The following is a 23,802-nucleotide window of genomic DNA, read 5'->3' on the forward strand; positions in this document are numbered from 1 at the left end:
ATATGAATATGCTTGCAGACGCAGTATCCACCGTGTCAGCTGGGCTGAAGTATTTTGAGTCGTATGTAGCCAAACTAATAATTTTTGGTCTACTCTAAAAATAAATTATTTTCCCAGTAAAAATTGTCGAACATATTCTGTAAAAACTACAACTGCTAAACACTCACTTTCAACTGTTGAGTATTCTTTTTCTGCCTCTGTAAGTGACCTACTGGCGTATTAAACTATTGATTTTCCTCCCTCGGGATTAATATTTAATAATATGGCCACTATACCGTACCCTGAAGCATCTGTTTACAAACAGAAGTTTTGTGACAAATCTAGTAATTTAAGTTCTGGTGACAGTTATAGTTGCCTTTTTCTTTCAGTTAGCACTTGTTGTGCGTCCTCTGGGCATTCGAATGTACCTGATTTCTTTAAATGCTTCGTAAAAGGATGTGCTAATGTGTCACAATTTTTAATATATCGTCTGAAATCGCTTAATAACCAAGAAAATGATCTGCAGTTTTTTTTATCCTTAGGAGGTTGCATATTTTCGATGAGTGTAAATTTTTCTGGATTTGGTGAAAAAGTCCCTTGGTTTAACAGCTGTCCAAGAAATACTAATTTTGGAACCACTATTTTTAACTTTTCTGGTTTTAATTTTTAGCCAGCTTTTTCAAACTTTCCCAAAATTTTTCTAAGTCCAATCAGTTGGTCATCCAGGTTTTTGTTAAATAGAATTACATCATTTAATTAAGCCAAGGTATCCTTTTTCCATCCTGGTTCGAAATGTTTTAACACCAAATTCATTAGCCTACTGTAACAATTTGGACTAAATTATAAGCCAAATGGCATATATTCAAATGTGATTGTTCTCCCATCGTCTAAGATTACTGTAGCTTTATGCTTAGTTTCTGCATCTATAGTGATTTTCCAATATCCTGCTATTAAATCAAAACTAGTATAATATTTTGAACCCCTAACGCATCTAAAATCGAATCAATTCTTGGTAACTTCATTACGTCTTTAACCGTGACGGCGTTTAGTGCTCTAAAGTCTATACATAGTCTCCAAGTTTTATCTTTTTTTCTGACTATTACTAATGGAAAGCACCAATCACTAATGATTTCTTTAATTATACCCTGATCTTCCATTTCTTTTATTTGTCTTTCTAGCCATGGCTTTAAATGATAAGGTGTTTTATACGGTGACTTTTTGATTGGAGGGCCCTCTGTTGATATCTTGTGCTTTATTAAGTGAGTTAATCCTTAATCTGCTTTGGGTCTTGCAAAAGTCCATTTAAAATCCCAAAGAATATTTTCCACCCTAGTTTTTACGTTTTCCGGTAAATGTTTTGAATCAAATTGTTGCAAAAAATCCGTTTTCGACATTCCATACTCTTCTTGTGGTTGCGGTTTTAATAAGGATAAATGTTTGGGGCTAGAAGTGAAATTTACGCTTAATTCTGGACTGTTCAGAGATTTTATTTCTGAATTCGAAATCTTTTCTACTGATCCAAGTTCTACCTGGTTCAGTTTTATTTTATCATTACTTAGATTTGATAGGTTTAAGTATGTTATACCCTTTTAAATTTTTATAACTTGATTTTCCACGAAAATCATAGGGTATTCTTTTATGGTGTACCCCCCTATCACGGCATCCATTGTTTTAACCTTTCCATCTTTTTGATTTAGTGTAGCTAGAACTTGAGCTGTCGTTCCCCCTTCTATTGTGACTTTTCCGCTTATTTTTAGGTTATAATTCGAATCTTCACTTTCTTTATTTGTTGTTACACAAATTTGCCTATTACTTTCATTTGCCTGGTTTATTGTTATTGTATTTGATATAGGCTCCTATACAGTCTATTATTTTCTGATAATATTTACTCCAAGAGCACAGAGATACCGTAGCGGCGTGCCTGTTATTATCGTTACTATTGTTTATTTACCCCATACACTAAATTTCACCGGGCGTTCTCCTAAAACTGTCTGCTTGTGCCCTGTCAGCAATTGAATCTTTTCCTATATTGCTTGGTAATTTGCCCTTCCTCGTGGGGTCTATATCTATTTCTATATATTCTTGACCTGCCACCGTTTGCTCTATAATTTTTCCCCATGAGGAGTAGTTTGGTTTTCTTAGTACTTGGTATTCGAAGTCATTAAATATATACAACCATGGGATCCGTCATCAAATGTGGAGGCGTTAGTTGATGGTCGGAAGGATCGGCCTTCATCGGGGCTTTTTTGTTCATGATTTGGCTCCTCAAAATGCATCCTCTTCTGTTCTCATTCATGGTTTATACTTTCTTGGGATCACGAGGCATTTATTGACATCAGGTCAAACTTTTTCAGAGCCTCGTTAATTTTTACCTCTGTTTTGACTAGTATTATAGCCTGCTCTAAATTTTCAGGTTTTCACGATAATATTAGTCTTAATAACTTATTTGGTAACCCTTGGGTAAAAGTATGTAGTTGTACTTTCTGTACTGTCTCGTCATTTCCACCTTTCTCTAATTGTAAACACACGGATCTACAAATTTTGTCTGCATATTCCCTGATACTAGTTGAGGTATCGAATGTGACTACCTCTGTTCTTAGCCTCTCGGAGATGCTTGTCTCAATGAATCTTGTTTTAAAATATTCGATTAGAGTACCGATGTCCTTGGAATCTTTTTTTTTAAAGTTCTCAAAATGTTTAAGGACGCTTGCTTTTAATCTGGCTTCAACGCATTGCTTTTTGACCTTATCTTCAAATGACTCAGTTAGTTCGTTGAAAATTTTTAATTTTTCGATAAACTCATCTATATTTGAATTTCCTGTGTATTTTGGTATAATGTTTGCAATTTCAAGTACTGTTGATAGAGAAGTCATTTTTTCCTTTGGTAAAGCTATTTTATTTTAATCTGCTATTTTATCTATCCTCGTCAACCCAGTTTTTCTAGCGACCACCTGTTGTTGTGATGCGTTATTTGTGGTATTGAGGGTTGTATTCTCATATGTATTTGTTTACCCTTTATAGGGGAGATAAACTCCTGCCCTAAGGTAATTAAACTTCGGTAGCGTGCCTTAGGCTATGACCGAACTACTGAGGCGTTCCGACTGGGTATGTTCGAGAGGCTAAAAATAGATCGTAGAGAGGTTATCTAAAATACAATACTTTTATTCATTTACCATATAATATAATCGGATATAATCTGTCTACTGGGACTGGCTGTCCCAAGTAGACCACAAGTCTCAATAAAACAACAATAATATATATATAAGATACTTAGACACTTACAATGATAAGACAAAGTCCAAGGTATTTCTAATGAGAAAACAAACGGGCAGAGGTTCACCCGGCAAGTCAAAAAGTCTGCCTTCAGTCTCAAAAATCGGGGTATATGTATGAAAAACCTAACCACGTCCTTCCGGTAAATTGACGCATTTAGCCAGGAAATTGGTTATTGAGCAAGTTCCTTCCATGCCCACACATTCCACGATTTGTATCCTTATCTTAAAAAGTGGTATTTTGAAACTTTGTTTTTGCGTCTTAATATATTTTTACCCAATTAATAATTAACTAAATTAGAAAGCTTTACCACAATATTTTACCAGTTTCAGGTATTTTCAAATTTTATATTTTACCTGTACCAGGTCTTTCAGAATAAGTCTCTTCTTGTGTTTGATCTATTGCATAAAAATGCAGCAGAATGCTTGATTGGTGTTTGAGAGTGATCAGCGTGTTTTGAGACAAGGAATTCGTTATCAATTAGAGAACCGGCTGGGAGGTCAACAAGGTCTGCATTCTTGATTCGCCGTGTTCTTCCTTCTATATGAAAGTCCCTTCCTTGTGATGTTGTTTAAGAGAGTGATAAGCCGATTTTTAATATGTCGCATACAAGCCACTGTTTGGGTGTTTACGGTTTTTTTTTTCTTTTTGTGGGGAAAAAGTACAGAGTAGTATTGTTGTGTAGGATAGGGTCTCAACTTTTTTTTTTTTTTTTTTTTTTTTTAATGGAGAATCTATAGTTAAGTGTGTGCATCGATAGTTTGGAGAACGCCATGCAAGCCATAAGGCTTATTGACAATTTTTTTCAATAAATTCCCTCTCTAAAAATTTAAGTTACCATCAAAACTTGCAGTAAAATTTTTATTGCAATGAAGAAGTTTTCAATAAAATAACAGTAAAAAATAGAACTTACCAAAAGGCATCCATTTTAGTTATAAAGTTATTTTCAAGGGATACAGCTTTCTTTGCAATGCAGTTATAAGATGTTGGAAATGCTTTATTAGCTGCTTCAACGTCCTCATCTTCTTCAGAATTGATATCAAGGATTGATAGGTCCTCCTCATGGGGCACTTGAAGAGATATTTGGTGCTTAACTTCCTACTAGAGAGGCCACACAAAGTACAATCAGAAGGAAACAGCTTAAGGAAACAACTATAGTTCAGACAGCAGATGCGTCACTAGCCAAAATGATGGGGGAGGGAGGGGATTTTACCGACTGGTCGGTCATGTTTACCGAATGAATTTGGTGACATTACTATTAAAATTACTTAATTTTTAGCTTTTAATGACTGAGACTGTTTTCACCGATTTTTTCACTGATTTGTCAATCAGTGAAAAATTGCACTGATTTTTTGTCATATATTTACATCAACTTATTTTTCCTAATAAAGAAAAATGAGCCAGTAAATTAGTGGTGCTTCGCGCCACTATTTTACCAACTGGCTGAAAACACAGGGGGTTCGTCTCTCTCCTCCCTCCTATGTGACGCCTCTGGCAGACAGTATTGTATACTCAAAGGTAACACGGAATGGGTATAAGTACTATTGTTGAATTTATTTAAAGAAGCCAAGAAAAAAAGACTTCCCCTAAATTCCTTATAAAATTTCTTTTACCCAATCATATCACACACTCTACCTGAAGATGGTATTGTGTGGCTATATCAGCTAAACCATTAAAGAATTGTTTCTCAGGACCATATCTACCTCGTGGTTACTGTTACCAAATGGACAGAAATTGCATCTCTCCAGCAAAACTCTCCAACGGTATGTCACTGGGCCAGTAACACTAAGACCTTTCAAAATACTATCATTGACATAGAGAAGACGAAACCAGCATGAACCTTAATTTAAGTCTTAAGTGTCAAATCAGGTAACTGAGGTAAAGGTAATAATAACAGCAATTGGAGAGTAACCCTAAACTTCATAAACAATAATTCAGAACCAGAATAAAACTTGGATTTTTGAGTTTTGAAAAGCTACATAAGCATACCACCTAAAGTTCATACTAGTAGTAGGCTACCTAATTTTCTTGTAACTAATTCCAAAAGATGCTGGTTGACACTAATTCCAAGATATGCTGCATACAATAGTTTTCTGGATGGATACCCTGTCAAAATTGGGGCTCAGGGAGGGGCTTTCAAGAAATTCCCTTAACCCATTCCCCCTTCTGGAGACAAATTTCTCACGAGCTTGCGACAGGCTAACTGAAAAAAAAAACCTTCAAAAATTAACTTAAAACCGAAAAATGTGTTTCAAAGATTTTCTCAACTTCATACCTCATCTCCTTTCCTGTTTGAAAGGTTTGAGAAAATTTTAGGAAAATTGGTCATAAATACATATTTAGAAGCATTGCAGCTCTACTCCATTTTCTAAAGATGGGAAGAAGTCAAGCGTTCTGTATATTGACTCCTTGATCCTAGAGAATACATTGGTGTGAAGTTCTGTCCATTCAAACTTTGCTTACTATGATAGAGTTCTGAGAAACAGAATGCCAAGTATAGCCATAAAAAGATAATTAATCTTAACTATACTATTTGCAGCTCTTACTTTGACTTAGGGACTGGTATATCTTTTACTGTTTTTTTTTCATTCTGAAATAATGCCATAGTCCAAGACAATATCACCTAAATATGCTAAGGTTTTGAATTACAGGCATATACAGGCAGTTTTGCAACTGCCTGTATATGGGTAATGAAATTAAGCTTTTCATCAGTAAAAATACCAAGGTCCCTTTCTTATAGAACTAGTAAAGTTTCCTCATGTATCCCATTTTTACCAGGAATGCTGTATGTATGCTTGGCATTCCCCATCCCTTCATTTTCCAACGTTGAATTACAAACACCACAAATCAGCCCAGAAAACAAAACTGCTGAAACCATTTTAGAGTTCTGAAAAATCTGGACGAGTGTCATAAGTTCCAATTACGTCTGAATCTTCTCTATAGATTTATTTCTTGCCAATGGTGGCTCTTGCAGCATTATTTTCGAAGGCACCAAGCAAGGCTGGGTCCCATATTATGCCTTAGAGAAATCTGTTGGTAACTTCAGGTCTTGAAAGCTTGATTAGCCTAGTTCAACAAATTTTCAAGTTGGCAAAAGGCTGCTAACCTGGAATTTAACCATAAATCCAAGCAAAATTCCATTCAGCTTAGGATATTACTCAAATCCTGGGAACTATCTAGCCAAGCCCTACATTGCAAGAGAGACTAGCTGAAGGCCAAACTTGAAAAAGAACATCTTATATTTTCAAAGGTAAACCAGGTCTTCACATAATCTCTTTAAATTATTATAAGCAGGGGAAGGGCGGAGGTAGTTGTAATACTTGGTAGCTGTCCATAGCTTATTTTATTGATTGTGTTTATTTACAGGTTGTGACATGGGTTTAAATAATCAAAGTATGTTCTTTTTATCTGCCACTATTGACTATCATCACTGCTATGTAAGTCAGATATGGAGATACTAAACCCCTGGATGCTGTCCAAATAATAAATGAGACATACCAGAAGTGGCTAACTTTGTAAGTATTTTCCCAAATGTTCTTTGATAGCCTAAGTATATTGTTCAAGTGATGATTTGGGTTTATTTTCTTTTCCTTTTTTTTCTTCCCTAACGTCATTAGTAATACAATTTTGTTTATCATGGTGGGTAGTAGAATTGGATATAGATATTAAAGTACCTGTGTAATTGTGCAGTGATACCTTATACACGCTGTCAAGAGTCATGCTCTGTGGAATAGTGAGGCTGAGGGAGAGATAGGGCCATCAGGAACATATTAAACTTGGCCTAAAAACTGTCAAAGCTATTCAAAAAATTGGTCTTTTTGTTTCTTACCATTATCCTTAAGATTTCTGGCACCAACTGTTTCACAGTTAAAACAGCTAATTCATTTGCAATTACCACAAGCCCAGGCACATTTTAAGCAATGCTTTTTGCAAGAACATGACAGCATAAAACAGTTCTCATTGCTATTACAGTGAAACACTGAGGGAAAGGAAGGTAGGATTGGTGATATATCTGAATACACAGGTTGTAATTCTCCTTGTCTCACAATCCATCTAAAGGTTCCAGTAGACACTCAATATTTTTCCTCTTGCTTTGAGTACTACAGTAAAAGGACTAGTATTTCCTTCCCGTATTAAGACAGTGGTTGGTGTTCTGCCAACTCAACCAGCCATCACATTCAGCAGGTTTGGCCAGCTCAACAAGCCATCAAAATCAGCAGGTTGTCACTGGCTGGTGAATGATACACTTTACATCCTACATTATTAAGGTAGCCAAACAGCAGGCTAATGATTGCCTGCTTGTCTTCTGTGTTGCTAAGGAGATTATCCTTTTTTTTTTTTTTTACTAAACGAGGTATCTGCAGCTGAATGCTATCAAAGTACATCCATATCTCTACGCCAAATATTCAATGCATTTGGCGCAGATATCTACATGTGCGTTGCATTGCTCCTGGGGCAGACAAAGTAGAAGGGCCCCATCCATAATACAAAAACAATAGCAGCATTTCATCCATTATTGTATGCTTTTTTTCAATCTAATCGTTGTTACACTGACAGTACACCCCTCCTCCACCTAATGGTCCCTTATATAGCCCTAGGCTACATACTAAACTAAAAAAGACTACTGATGAATGTCTTACTTTAGAATGTTAAAAATATTACTTTATAAGTTAAAATATATAATATTTTTATCTTTCTTTTCATTATTATCCATGTTTCAAAATCATTTTCTGATAATACCTGTAATTTCATTTGATTTTATAAGAAACTCTTGTTTTAAATTTGCATTGTCAGTGCAACAACTACAATAGTGAAAAAACAACATAGATAAAAAATCAACTGGTCAACTCTTTTGGTTTTATAGCATTTGTTTAAGAAGAGCCCTAAACTTTACTACATTCCCATAATTGCTCATCTTATCCCTAAATGTAAATTGCTTCATTTTAGATAATTTTGGGACCACACTGCCTTTCCATGACAACAAATAAAAGTTCAAATAGGGATAAAATCCATTTAATAGACAGTGATAAATTTTACAAAAATACTAGATATTTCGGTCACATATGCAGTGACCATCATCAGTAGTAAAAATAAACTAAAACAATGAAAAACAATTATTTATATACAAAATAATATAAAACTACATATTATTTAAAGCTAGAGCTTTAAATTGTGACACAGGTAAATTTGGTTTTAACTCTATCTGCAATAATTTATTAAAATCTGATAGAGTAAAGTTCAATTCAACTAATGTAGCTAACCTCTGTTCAAGTGTTAGTTTATTCAATGCTAATGAACCGGATCCAAGAAGGTCAAAGAGACTAGCTTCCATTTCTGCTTTGGAAAGAATTAGATTATCAAATAATAATCTTCGAACTTTTATTTATTTAATGCTTCATTTTACTCCCCTCCCCCACTGATGGATGAATATAGGCTATTGCCTGCTTTATATATTGCCATCACATATAACAATAGTAAATCCTAACATTTTACAGCAGCAACTGCTCCTCAAGCAGTATATAAAAAAAATATTGGTATTTTAAAATGTAATGGCAGCATATGAAGTAGGCTATATATTTATCCACAAGGGGGGGGAGTAGAGGTGCAGCAATGTGCCTCTAGAAATGGGACAAGTAAATTTCAGAATTTCTTAGGGTTTTGTTTAAATGGTCCCTGGTCTTAAGTATTACCACATAGTACTTACTATATAGTATTTGGGCTATATCTGGCACAATTAGGGAAAGATAAAGAGAGGGGGTGCAATTATCATGCCAGCAACTTTAATATTTGAGACCATGCTGACTGGGGAATTGAATGGTACTGTCTTTTGTGATTATGCTAGTGTTTACTTTAGAAGAGCCCACAGAAAAAAGGAAAACGTTTACTGGTTGGCCACTTCTGAAGGAAACATGGTAAATTAACAAAAGTAGTACCGTCGATTCTTATTTTAAATCTTTCCAAACATGGAGTCACTTATCTGACAATGCAGCCCCCTCCCCCCTGATGGTCCAAGATGCAGCCTAGGAATATAGGGATATATATATATATATATATATATATATATATATATATATATATATATATATATATATATATATATATATATATATATATATATATATATATATATATATATATATATATATATATATATTTAAAATTTTTAAATTAGTTTTCAGATTTTTAGTGTTTCCTTCTGGAGAGGCCAACCACCAAATTATTTGAAATGATTTAAAAAATGGATAATAATGAAGGAAACATCATAATCTGATTAATTGAAATGTTCGACATAAAGTAATAATTTCAATGTTTTACTGTTCTTTTATATATAAATATATATATATATATATATATATATATATATATATATATATATATATATATATATATATATATATATATATTTAATTATATCATACTTAAAATCACATTGCTTTATTTTACCCCAACTCCTAATGTAAAAACATATAGCCCAAATTATGTATTTGTATCAATTTAAGGGCAAACAAGCAACATCAATGGAAACAAGTAACAAGAAAATTCATAGAGTAAATACAATTTAGGTTATATATTTGCACATTAGGAGGGAGGGGGAGTAAAGCAATGTGCTTTTAAAAATGATATAGCCTAAGTATTTTACAGTTTTTTAAAGTAGTTTTCAGAATTTTGTAGTTTCCTTCTGGAAAGGCCAACCTCTAAATCTATACCAATAATGGTATAGAATTGTCAATCCTTCAAAAATCAATCACAAACAAAACTTTTTTTGACCAAGTTAAGAATACAGAAACCTGGTTTAACAAAGAACCTATGATGTATAGGGAGATTCTATGCTTTATCTGGGACCATCAAGGGAAGGGGGAGGGTTAAAAAGTGATCAAGATATTTGGAAAAGGGTATAAGAATCTAAAAGGGAAAAGGACATAAGACAATAAGAATCTAATGGTACTACTTTTATTTGTTTACCATGCTTCCTTCAGAAGTGGCCAACCTCTGAATATTCATAGAAAAAAACCTACTGAACAAAAAAAAAAAAAGCTGAAAAACACAGCTCTAGTCACTGTCACATTCTCTAGTATTAAGTGTTTCTCTTTTCTTATGTGTGTTTTGTTTACAGGTTGTGACCTGGGTTTTATATTAAATTGCCCAGTTTAATACCTGGCCTCAAAAAAATTTCATGGTGTCATGATGGATGCTGGAACTCCCTGTCCTGAGCTGAATTGAGACGTTCCCAACCTCAAGGAAGCATGGTCGAGGTTCAAAAACCACGCCCAACTGATGTTCAATGTTCCTTTGAGTGGAAAAAGTGCAATGTGCCTATCTCCTCAACTAACTGGGGGAGAGACATTTTCAGTACTTGGACGCTCGCAGAAGCAGAAAAAGGCAAAATCGAAACCTACCTGACAAAGTTTGACAAACATTTTAATCCAAAGGCAAATGCTTTCTTTTCTCGCTATGTCTTTCACAAGCGTGACCAGTTGGACTGAGAAATGACTGAACAGTATGTGACTCAGTTAAAGATCCTGGTGCGTGACTGTGCATACCCAGTGACAATCAGTGATGAGATGGTGCGAGATAGACTTATCTGTGGAACTAAATCTGAAAAAAAATACAAGAAAAGCTTCTGCACTAAGGGCCAGATCTTACCTTATCTGAATCAGTACAAATAGCACGTGCATAGACAGAGACCCAGGCACAACTTAGAACAATGTTGGCCGAACCCGCTAACTACAGCGTACGAATAAAGCAAGAAATCGATGCCATCAGGAGAAACTCAAGACGCCCTAACAGGCAGATGCAGTCAAGGCCTGTAAATTTAATGTGCTGTTTTGTGGGGACGAATAAAGCCCAAGTCATAATTGCCCGGCAAAAGGCAAAGTTTGCAGCAAATGTGGGAAATCCAACCACTTTGCCCGTGTTTGTCGGAGTGCTACAAAAAACATAAACAACATCGAATCCCAAGGCAGCAACAGAGGCAATGACGAACTGTTCATTAATGAAGTTCTGATGAATAACAGTGACAATCAGCCATACGCTATTGTGTGTCTCCAGAACCAGCTCCACGTGCGTTTCAAAATCGACACTGGAGCTCAAGCAAGCATTATCACTCGACAGCATGCAGCAAAACTCACACCAGCTGTCAAGATTCAACCCACAAACCACATCCTTACAAGTTTCTGTGGACAAAAGATTCTAATACTGGGAACTGGGAACAATCCAAATCCGATGCTCCTACAAGGGCAGTAAAGAACAATCCATAGACTTCTATGTTGTCAAGACAGCACCCACACCAATACTTGGATTTGCTGCAAGCCAAAAGATGAATCTAGTCAAGTAGATCCTCACTGTGCAAGACGAACAAGACAAATTCAATGAACTGTTTGAAGAATACAATGATCTGTTTGAAGGGGTTGGAAAGCTTGAAGGAGAACGCAAAATGCAGCTTAAAAGAAAAAGGACATCTGTAAACTTTGGAAATAGGGTTTTCTTAATTAAAACCAATAATTAAAATTCTAAGTCAGAAATTCATATGTGTAATTCTTCCCAAGGTCACTTGAACCCAGAATAACCCCACTATCTAAAATGCAAACATTGTGGGTTGTCGGCAGTCGACAACCCCACTTCTTGGAATAAGGCGATGATATTTCCTGTCTGGAAGGAGCTCAGTGGTCAACAACCCAACCCGGATTGTCTTTATCAGAAGCAGATTGTGCTGAATAGAAGTTACCAATTTAGATTATTTGAGTCAGTTCGAATTCTGTATCTGTCCTCGTCATATGTGCATTAACTGTATTATATGTATAAATAAACATTTTATACTCTAAACATAATCTATGTGATGGTTAGAGGTTCTAGACATCCTCCACCGGTAGAACCCAGATAATAGGCCAACGCTACCATAAGGCCCTAAAGAGAAGAAGTCTCACTGTACAGAGAAGTAGATAATTCAAAGAGAAGTGAACAAAGAAATTTTACAAATTGGTGCAGCGGTTTTTGCCGGAGAGGATTGCAGTTAACATTTTCTTTTGAGGCCCGTCACCTACAAGATTGCAGTAAACATTTTATTTTGAGGCCCGTCACCCACAGTGTCGTCGTTCCAGCTTCAGTTCCAGGTTCCAGGTTCCAGTACAATTCCAGGTTCCAGCTCCAGTTCCAGGTTCCAGTTCAGTTCCAGGTTCCAGCTTCAGTTCCAGATTCCAGTTCAGTTCAAGTTCAGTTCCAGGTTCCAGCTTCAGTTCCAGGTTCCCGCTCCAATTTAAGGTTTCCGCTCCAGATTCCAGTTTTTGATAAAAAGAAAAGAACGTCGAATGACAATTTACGAAAGTAAGTCATGCATTTTAAGTTCGCACGCGAGTAGGAAATCTGTTAGAAGTGTTGAATAACGATTTTTCCTTGTTTTTACAGCGTTGACTTAATTAATTTGTTTTACTAATATTTTTTTCTTTTCTCGTTTAAAATGAGCGCAATTCCAATTTTAGATCCTTCAGATCCTGAATTTGACAAAGATATTGCTTCATCCTTTTTCAAAGAAATAAGAAATATAGGTTTAAATATCCCTTTGAATTTCGATTCTTCAAGTCGGGATTATAACCCCATTCTAATCGTGAAATTTTTGACTACTGTGGGCCAAAGAAAATGCCACGGTAAGAAGTAATGTAAATATGGGGGATAATTCTGAGGATGATATAACAGATAAACCTATTGAGGATAAGAGCAACAAGGAGAATTTGAATCAAAGAGTAATTGGGTCAGTAATGGATCCCCTGGGAAATATTCCACTTCTTGAAAATGCAAAATTTATAAAACCTTTTTTTAGCCAATTGAGAAGGGTAAAAACATTGCTAGGCTGGTCAGACTCGCAGGTGATAGATGCAGCACTGCTTAGAGCAACAGGATCATTACTTATTTTTTTAGAGGATAGGGATTCCTCAAATATTATAAATTCAGAGGAACTTGAAAAAGAAATGACGCAGGCGTATTTACTAAGAAAGACAGCAGGAAAGAAATTCAAAGATTTAGCTGAATAGAGGCAATCATCCAATGAAACAGTGTATCAGTTTTATAACAGGGTGGAGCTTGCCACAAAATCATATCGATCGGGGTATGGCGTATTAGTAGGTTTTTCTGATAGTATAGGCCTGGATTGTTTTACTGAAGGCTCGAGACTAAATATTAAGAGATATTTATTAGAACACCAGGATGATTATAATTCCCTCTTTGAAGCGTATAACATAGCGCAGCGTTTTGAAGTTATTGAAAAAGCAATTGGTGAAGAAAAGCAGGATTTTTTTCAGCAACCGTAGATGCTGACTTTTGTTCCAGAGGACAGAATGAAGAACTCCGTCAGAACTGGCCTGATGTAAAACGTGACCAGGGGGAGAAGTAGATTTTTTTTTAGTGCAGGATATAGGATCATATTAGGAATTTAAGCAGAAATTTTAGGAAAAAAAAAATTATGACGAGAAACTGAGAATTTTTTATAAGGCATTGATCTAGAAAGGTATATTATCAAGAGAGATGAGAAATTTATTATAAGGAACCGACGTAATGAGGCGTTGTGTCGAGAGAGGAGTCTGGTGAAGGGGCGAACTATGGTTGACCGAGGGACCAGATAAACTGAGAATTTATTAGGAACCAACGTAATGAGGCGTTGTGTCGAGAGAGATGAGGCTGGTGAAGGGGCGGACGACGGTCGACCGACGGACCAGTGGTTAACGGGTTTCAGAGGATCCTGGAAAAGGAAGGTCTGAGTGGGTAACGGGTTCAGAGGATCCTGGGAAAGGAATCTCTGAGCTCACAGGGGCGAAGAGAGAGGTAGCCATTGGAGCACCGAACCTCGAAAACCATACAGGTTTCGTACCATGGAAAATAGTCGACAGGGCGAAAAAGAGCGTGCCAGAAGTCGACAGGGCGGAAAAGAGTTCCGTGCCAGAGGGAAAAATAGTCGACAGGGCGGAAAAGAGTTCCGTGCCAGAAGTCGACAGGGCGGAAAAGAGTTCCGTGCCAGGGGGAGTGACAGATAACAATTTTGTGTCTTGGCTGTTGAAAATTTTTGACGGTCTGTTTCTGAAGGAAGGAGTTCTTTATTGTTATCCGCTAGGAGGCGTTGGCAAGGACAAAGGGATCCCTAGAACAGCTAAAATAGTCTTGCCAAGTGTCCTTGTAGATTCGGCAATAAAACTGGCTCATGATCACTTACTCATTGGTGGTCACATGTCAATGGAGAAGACATTAGATAGAGTGAGCCGTAACTATGTATTTGATAGAATGAGTGCAAAGTTCGAGTGTATTGCGAGAACTGTAATTTGTGCTTGCGTAGAATAAAATGCATCAGAACGTCAAACCTACGTTAGGAAAAAATGAAGAGCCGAAATACCCATTCCGTGTGTTTTCGGTGGACTCGGCTGGTCCCATGGGGGGCGCATTATGTGGGCCTACTGAAAACGGAAATTTTCATATTTTAGTTGGCGTTGACCATTTTTCAAAATTTTGTATCCTGAAAGCTGTGCCGAAGATAACAGCAGAAGCTATGTGCAATTTTCTTTTCGAGTCAGTGATAGCATAATTTGGTCTATTTTAAGGTTTGATCACTGAGTCCCGCCAATTTGTCTGTTCAAATCCCATTTTACATGTTTGGGAAAAATTAAAAATTAAACATCATTTTTTGTCAAGTGATAATCTTGAGTCTGCTGGGTTAAGCGAGAAACTAATGAAGGTGATCAAATCAGATTTTCAGGAGTATTATCAGGATCATCCCTATTCTTAGGATATTTATTTGCCTTTCGTTCAGAATGTATTAAACTCTATTATTTCTTCCACAACTAAATATTAACCGCATCACATAATTTTTGGTAGGCAGCCTCTTTCATTTTTGGATATTCAACTATCATTGCCTTCAATTGACTATTTTGACAATTATGAGGATTATATGGTTAATTTAGTTAGGAATTTATTCACGATTTACAGGATTTGTGATGAACAAATAGGAAAAGAGAGAAAATCTCAAAGATTACAATATAATACAAATGCTGTAGAGCTACCAGTTTTTCGACAAGGAGCTTAGTTTATGTCCAAGATAAAGCCCAGAATCCAAGGGAAATCAAGGGTTTAAAGCTTAAATTTTGTGGACCATACATAATTTTAAAAGTTTTAAAAGATTCCCTATTCTTGGTACAAGAACTTTCAGGGACTTCTGTAAGAAGGACAGTAAACGGTTGTCTAATAAAGCCTATAAATGATCCATAAACCTTTTTACGTTTGAATCCTATTTTCAGGAGAAAATTGATACGATCAATAAATCTAATATTGCAAATAGTAGATTAAAATATAATGATGGAATGAGAAGCGGCAATGGTTATAGCTTACGTCAACGTCCGGGTGAGAAACTTTTGGTTGTTCAAAATTGTCTTGAGCAACCAGTAATAACAAATAAATCAATATCGGAGGAATCAAGAATCGTAGAATTGGAGTTAGAGAATCGTGGGCATAGGAGAATTGATTCAACATCATTTGTATACCAGCTTCCTGTGGAGACCCCAGTAGTAACTTCAGAAATAATGGAGGATAGCTCCGTTTCTAGCGAACAACATGAGGTTCAAATGGAGCCTAGTCTAGTTAGTGTAGAAGTAGATAAAGGGGAAATAGAGGTTAAGGCAGGCTCGAGTGGAGAAATAAGTAGTCTTAGGAGAAGCAATAGGAAAACAAGAAATAAACCTCCAGGTTATTATAGAGAGTATTGAAACAATTATAGAGATAAGTAGAGTAAGATGCATAGAAAGATAAAAATGACAAGCGAAAGATGTTTGACCAACCTTTTTCAAATGATGTATTTACTTCCTTTTGATATCTTATGGATAGTAAAATAACCGAATAATTTGGAAAAAAAAAGAATTAAAGCTTTGGTAAAAGGAAAGTAAAAGAAAATCTCATTGTGTTTCTGTCGAAGATTATCATTTTTGTCCATGTGTTCTGTTCAAATTTAAATTCTTTTAAAAGATATTCTGACGATGTGCAAATTTTTATATTAGGTGTAGCTATGCGAATTTTATGCGAACTTAGCATGACAATATAAAGTGAAATGAAAGTGCCAATTGGGAAAATATTTTTTTGTGTCTTGTTGATTCAGTTTTACTGTCAGTATTTTATTTTAAGTTCTTGTTAAGTGTACCTTTGTTTGAGCAGAGAAAATCGTTTTTTTTTTTGGAAAAAAAAAGATTTTGAAAACCCCGGGGAAAATATGTAAACTTTGGAAATAGGGTTTTCTTGGTTAAAACCAATAATTAAAATTATAAGTCAGAAATTCATATGTGTAATTCTTCCCAAGGTCACTTGAACCCAGAATAACCCCACTATCTAAAATGCAAACATTGTGGGTTGTCCGCAGTCGACAACCCCACTTCTTGGAATAAGGCGATGATATTTCCTGTCTGGAAGGAGCTCAGTGGCCAACAACCCAACCCGGATTGTCTTTATCAGAAGCAGATTGTGCTGAATATAAGTTACCAATTTAGATTATTTGAGTCAGTTCGAATTCTGTATCTGTCATCGCCATATGTGCATTCACTGTATTATATGTATAAATAAACATTTTATACTCTAAACATAATCTATGTGATGGTTAGAGGTTCTAGACATCCTCCACCGGTAGAACCCAGATAATAGGCCAACGCTACCATAAGGCCCTAAAGAGAAGAAGTCTCACTGTACAGAGAAGTAGATAATTCACAGAGAAGTGAACAAAGAAAGTTTACACATCCCTCTATCCATCCCGTAAAGCGGATACCCATAGTGATCCAATCGCAGTTCAAAAAGGAACTTGGTAGAATGAAAATGCTGGGAATTATAGAAAAAGTGACCAAGTCCACGGAGTGGGTAAACTCTGCAGTAGTGGTGCAAAAGGCGGATGGTAAACTTCGAGTGGGTATCGACCCCAACGGTTTAAACAAGGCCATAGAACGACCTCACCACCCCATGCCCACATTTGAAGAAGCCATGCAGAAACTTGCTGGTGCTACATCATTCTCAAAGCTTGACGCAAGGCATGGGTGCTGGTCACTGTGCCTTGAACCCAAATCAGCCAAAATCACCACATTCAACACGCTATATGGCTGTTATAACTTCAAAAGAATGTCTTTTGGTCTAGTATCAGCACAAGACGAGTTTCAGAGGCGGATAGAAGAGGGTTTTGAAGCACTCAAAAGATTTCCAGTCATTGTAGATGATATGATCATGCCAGGAACATGTGATGCTGAGCACTATAAAAACCTCAGAAACACCCTCATTCAAGCCAGAGAAAAAGGTGTTAAATTCAATAAAGACAAGTGCATCCTAAAGGCCACTGCTATCCCTTACTTAGGTCACATATTGTCTGACAAAGGAATACACCCTGACCTGAACAAGGTCCAAGCCATCCTAGAAATGCCTTCCCCAACTAGTCAAAAGCAGCTACAAACACTTCTAGATATGATGAATTATCTGTCTTACTACATACCCAACCTATCCAGCCTGAACAAGCATCTTCAAACACTTGGAAAACAAGAACTGTTTGAGTGGACGGCAACACATGAAACCACTCTCCAGAATATTAAAGATTCCATTTGCCAAAATGTGGCATTCTTTGACCCTGCTGAACAGTCTGTCAAGTTGCAAGTCAACACTTCAATGGCCGGTTTGAGATCAGTGCTGATTCAGAAGTCCTCAGTAGTATCATTCGCATTTAAATCACTGACTGATACCAAGAAGAAATACTCCCAGATTGAGAAGGAGCTCAGCAACCACAAGCCCCTAGAAACACTCCTAAACAGACCCATCAGCAAATCATCCCCAAGGTTACAAAGGATCCTCCTCCAGATCCAGCCATACAACTACAACATCAAATTCCAACCAGGCAAAGACATTCCCCTAGCTGATGCTCTCTCCCGCTTCCAACCTCGAATGCTACGTCCACTCAGTGATGAGATTACTTACTCTTCTATAAGTACTTCAACCTCTTCTACAAGAACAACAAATTTCACAAGGTAACAGTTGACTACTACCATAGATTCGTTGAACTCAACAATCTGGGCCTAACTGCACTATCCATCCATGTAATAGATTGCCTGAAGCCCCACTTTGAAAGACATTGCATTCCATGCCTTATGACAACAGATAATGGACCCCAATTTAGCGCCAAAACATTTAAGAAATTTGGAGAGGACTATGGCATAAAGATACTGACCCTAGTGGCCCAAAAGAGCCACTTCTGCAGCATGAGATCCCTACATACCATTGGGAACACATGGGAGTCAACCTCTTCTACAAGAACAACAAGTTTCACATGGTAACAGTTGACTACTACCATAGATTCGTTGAACTCGAGTATCTGGGCCTAACTGCACTATCCATCCATGTAATAGATTGCCTGAAGTGCCACTTTGCAAGACATGGCACTCCATGCCTTATGACAACAGATAATGGACCCCAATTTAGGGCCAAATCATTTAATAAATTTGGAGAGGACTGGGGCATAAAGATACTGACTTCTAGCCTATACCACCCACACTCAAATGGCCTTGCAGAAAGAGCTGTCGGAATTGCAAAAGCCCTGATTAAGAAAACTCGCAATTCTAAAGAAGAATTGTTGCTTGGCTTGCTCAAATATAGGAATACACTGATAGACAGCCTGGCATCTCCAGCTCAGCTTCTTTTGAGTAGGAATCTGAGGTCTACCCTACAGTGCACCATCAAGCAACTCAGACCAAGAATCATCCCCTACGTGGAATTCCAGTGCTCCAGAGAAAAAGAAAGGGTAGACCAATAAATTCTATTATGACAGTCACACCAAAACCCAAAAAGACTTGCAAGTTGGCTAGTCTGTGAGACTCCAGGTTGAAAACCGTTCCTAGGAAAAGACAACTGTTATCAAGAAGTCAGAGCAACCAAGGTTGTATACAATTGAAATGCTGAGCAAGAAAAGATACTGCTGCAACAGGAGGCATTTACAAGAGACTATTTAAGACTATACCACTCTGTCTATTCCAACTGATACAAGAGCAGAAACACAAGAAAGCTAGCCCCCCATACAACCCTCTGTTGCCACTCCACAGCAAGCAAACTCACCTGAACCAATACAACGTCATGTTCCACCAATGGAGCCAGAAGATGTACCAACCGTCGTCCAGGTCCAAGAGGCTGGAGACACAACAGAACAACAGCGCATCCCAACCACCAGAAGTGGAGGCCAAGTCAAGCCACCCTTAAAACTCAACCTCTGAGTACATTGTTCCTTTTTGTGAAAGAAAGAGGATGTCACATTCTCTAGTATTAAGTGTTTCTCTTTTCTTATATGTGTTTTTGTTTAAAGGTTGTGACCTGGATTTTATACCAAATTGCCCAACTTAATACCTGGCCTCAAAACGATTACAGTCACAAACAAAACTTAATGCTTTAAAATAGCCTGTAGGGTAAGATACCTAGTAATTAGACAGCTAATCACATGGGTTCCCACAAGAGGGAGGGGGGCAGGGGGGCATCTGCCCCCCTGGCTGAATGATGCTGCCTTATTTATATATTTTTGTTCTGAGTTTTCTATTATATAGAATTAAAAGTGCCAATTAGACAAGGTTTGCCCCCCCCCCATGGAATTCAGCTTATGAGCGTCCATGGCTAATAACCACTTAGACAGTTAAATAACTGTAAAATCGCTGTTATACCACATAGAAATTGGATTGTTACTCAATTGAATTTATACATACTTTCTGAATAAAAATGTGAGTAGCTTTATTGTAAATGTACTCATAGCCAAAAGTAAAGCCTAATCTTGGATGCAAATTTAAAGTTTGAGCCTAATCTTGGACACAGATTGTTAAAATCAGTGGCTTAATTTTGTCCAAAGCTTTGAGAGGGGAGCAAACTTGGAGTAAGTATTCCAGTATTTGCCTAAAGAACTAACTGGAGAGAAGGAAACATGTTAAGAACAAAACTCTTACTTATTAATATGTAGTATAATCATAGTTAACACATTTTGCATGCAACCCTGCTATACTTTACCCCCCTCCTGATGTGGAAATATATAGCCCAAACTATATATTTCCTATCTATTCTCCTAATGAATCTCAGTTATTTCAACTGGTGTACCTGTAGATTTAATCAACCGTGACAAAAAAAAAATAGAAAAACAATTTATGGGTGGCAGAAATGCACTGAAAATATATAATTTGGGCTATATATTTGCAAATTAGGGGGTTATTCTTAAATATGGTTATTCAGCACATTATGAAGTAAAAATTGTTTTCTTAATGTTCCCCTCTCTCCAATTAGCCCCTGGGGAAATTATGCCCCTGGTCAAAGTTAAAACAAAGTATATAATTCATAGAAAGGCAATCGTGAATATATTCTATCTAAAACAAGTGTTATGAAGCAGAAAAATTGTGTTTAAATAGGCTAGCCTGTAGAGGTAAATTTTGTCTAAATTTAAATGGCGAAAAACATAGTTTTCCAAGGTTTTAGTCTGCAAATCCCAACTAGTCTAGGTACCAATGGACAGTTAGGGCTGTTGAAGAGGGAATAGGCTACTATACAATTCTGGGTAAATTTCTAGGTGGCACTATACTTTAGCTAATATGAAAGTGAAAATGTCATTTGATACCTTTTTATGCTTTTTTGTAATTCAATAATTTCTTCTGGGGCTAGTTGCATCTTGAGCCCTTAAAGGAGACCCAAAGGTATTTCATTTTTGTAACCACACAAAGAAGTTATCAACACTAGTTAAGTTATTGAAAAGTTGTTAATAACATATCACTAGTTTATAAATAAGTTGTTCAAGAGTAATATTTTCCATTAAAACTTATTTATAACAATTAAACCTCATTTATTAGGCAACTCAAATATAAACTGTTTTCCTACTGTTTCAAGTTTTTCAAATTGCTGCTGACAAAAATAGTGCTGAATTTTGTAATTCAAAACTTTGCTGTGGGCAATTCAGGGTATAGGCCTATATTTCCACACTAGGGGGGTGAGTAAATTTCATGGTAACTTTGCAGTGGGTCATATAATTGGTAAATATTTACCAAATTATATTATTGAGTTACAAATAAAGTGAATATACCACTCGATGCCTTTTTTTATGCTCTTTACAAATATAATAATCATTTTTGTTGGAAATGAATTTTATCCCCACCCATATTTATACAATTCAGGGTATATATTTGCACATTAGGGGTGTGGGGGTAATTTCATTTCAGATGTGAATGAGAGGTAAGTTTAAACTTTCCTCCGACCCTTCTAATGTGCAAATATATACCTTGAATTGGTATATATAGGGGTGGGGGCTAAAATTAATTTCTGACAAAAATGATTATTATATTTGAAAAGAGCATAAAAAAGGCATTGAGGAGTGTATTCACTTTATTCCTAACTCAATAATATGATTTGGTAAATATTTGCCATATAATTTAACTAGGATGAAAGTAGAAAAATCATTTGATGCTTTTTTATGCTCTTTCATAATTCATATAAGCCTAAAATACATTTGGGGCCCCTTTAAGGGCTCAAGATGCAATTAGCCACAAAAGCATAGAGCATAAAAATAGCATAGAGCATAAAAAAGGCATCAAAAACCATTTTCACTTTCATCTTAGCTAAATTATAGTGCCGCCTAAAAAATTACCCAATTCTGAAACAACTTTAAAAGTCCTTGAATAGGTTTTTTTCTTAGGCTAGGCCTATATATAGGCCTATTCTTAAAAGCACTTCACTTACAAATAAAGTAAACATACCACTTGATGCCTTTTTTTTATGCTCTTTCCAAATATAATGGGTAGGCTAAGTTTTATTTCTGATGTAAATGAGAGGTAGGTTTAAAACTTCCCCCCCACCCCCCTAATGTGCAAATATATACCCTGAATTGTATATATAGGGGTGGGGGTAAAATTCATTTCTGACAAAACTGATTGTTAATGTTGTTGTTGTTGTTTAGTTGACGTTTGAGCGAATCAACCGCTCGTATACGTGCGATCCTTTATTAAATCTTGGGTCCTAAATGGAGCCATGTCACTTTGAATCACACAAATATATGTTTGGCACAGGCCACGTCAACACTTAAGTATCATGGGGTTGCACTAAGACGTTGTACAGAGTGTTCATAATTAAAACACTGACACCTTTTTGCACATCATATTCTGCTATGGTCAATTAACATATCTAAAAAAAAAACACAAAAAAAAAAACAAAATTAAAAATAAAAAAATTATAAAACATTATGCAAATTACAATTTTTTATATACTTAGTCAATAAGGATATAGCCTTTATATGGGCCCACTTAGGGGACTTAGCATGACCAAGGATTGCTCTCATTGTAAATGCACTGAAATACTTTAAAATTAAACTTCTAAATACATTTCTTTTTACATCATATTTCCTACACTTCATAAGGATATGTCTAACATCATCATACTCATTACACATATAACAGTACGGAGGGTCAGCTCAGCCCCACTTGTGCAAAACTGAATGGGTTTTGGCAACGCCTGTCCTTAATCTGAAAATACCAGCAGCAACAAATCTAATATCATGTACTAGTCCATCAGGTGGTGGTGGCCTATAATGGCCTATAATCATAAAGCTCTAAACTTGGGTTTACACAATTTCTAATGTACTCATTTCTCTCCCTATCACATAATACATTATAAATACATGTTATCTATTCACTTTGTGTAGGTTTTACAATTACACTCTGGCCATTTAAAATACCCCACTTAGCCATATTATCAGTAGATTCATTTCCAGCAATTCCAACAGGTGCTGGGACCCATACCAAAAGTATATCATTCCCCATTCACTGTAATGACCAAAAAATTTTACGAACACTATAAACTATCTCACGACTAGGGTCATGTTTATCCATCGGCTAGGCTACTTAAGGGATAATGCAGATTCAGAACAAATCATCCATCTCTGCGCGTGTCCATCTGACTTTATAAAATCTAATGTTTTATATAATGCTATCATCTCAGTTGGGAAAATAGATAGGGTACTTGGTAACTTTAAAATATATGAAATTGACATACTGGGAATCACTACTGCGCAACCAGCACCCTCATCTGACTTAGATCCATCAGTAAAAATTTGTATATGGTCTCTTAAATTGTCAGTCTGTCTAAACCAGTCCTGTTTTAAAGTCACATTATCCTCGTTACCACGGTCAGACATAGGGAAATGCACATTATCCTTTATTTCACATGGTTTATTTAATACACTATCCTCAAAGACAATCTCATTTATTGGTGTTATATTCGGGCACTCACTAGAAAGTAAATTAATACATCGATAAAAAGCAGGAATATTCCTGGTCTTAAATCTAATGTCTCTATTGTAATTTCTTATTATTTCTATATTAATAAGATCATTATCTAGACTAGCCTTCTTAGCGAAATACTTCACAAGTAACTTATCCCGTCGCAATGTAAGGGTATTCACCCCCAACTAAATCATCATTGCAGGAACAGGGGTACTATTTACGCAGCCTAAGGATCGCCTAAGAGCACTATGATAAGCTACATCTAACTTTTTTTAAT

The 23,802-nt window shown here is 36.3% G+C and overlaps 1 protein-coding gene across 1 annotated transcript in view; it reads right to left on the reverse strand.

The window, feature by feature from the left end:
* Nucleotides 1–23,802, reverse strand: part of LOC148947589 (WD repeat-containing protein 89) — a 77,604-nt gene that overhangs the window by 49,013 nt on the left and 4,789 nt on the right. The window contains exon 2 of the mRNA XM_089096159.1: nucleotides 4,166–4,322. Coding sequence (XP_088952285.1) covers nucleotides 4,166–4,322 — 157 coding nt within the window. The remainder of the gene's footprint in view (nucleotides 1–4,165; nucleotides 4,323–23,802) is intronic.

The sequence above is a fragment of the Artemia sp. Qi Xiang Cuo genome, chromosome 10, assembly GCF_049724085.1.
Source record: "Artemia sp. Qi Xiang Cuo chromosome 10, ASM4972408v1, whole genome shotgun sequence".
NCBI lineage: Eukaryota > Metazoa > Arthropoda > Branchiopoda > Anostraca > Artemiidae > Artemia > Artemia sp. Qi Xiang Cuo.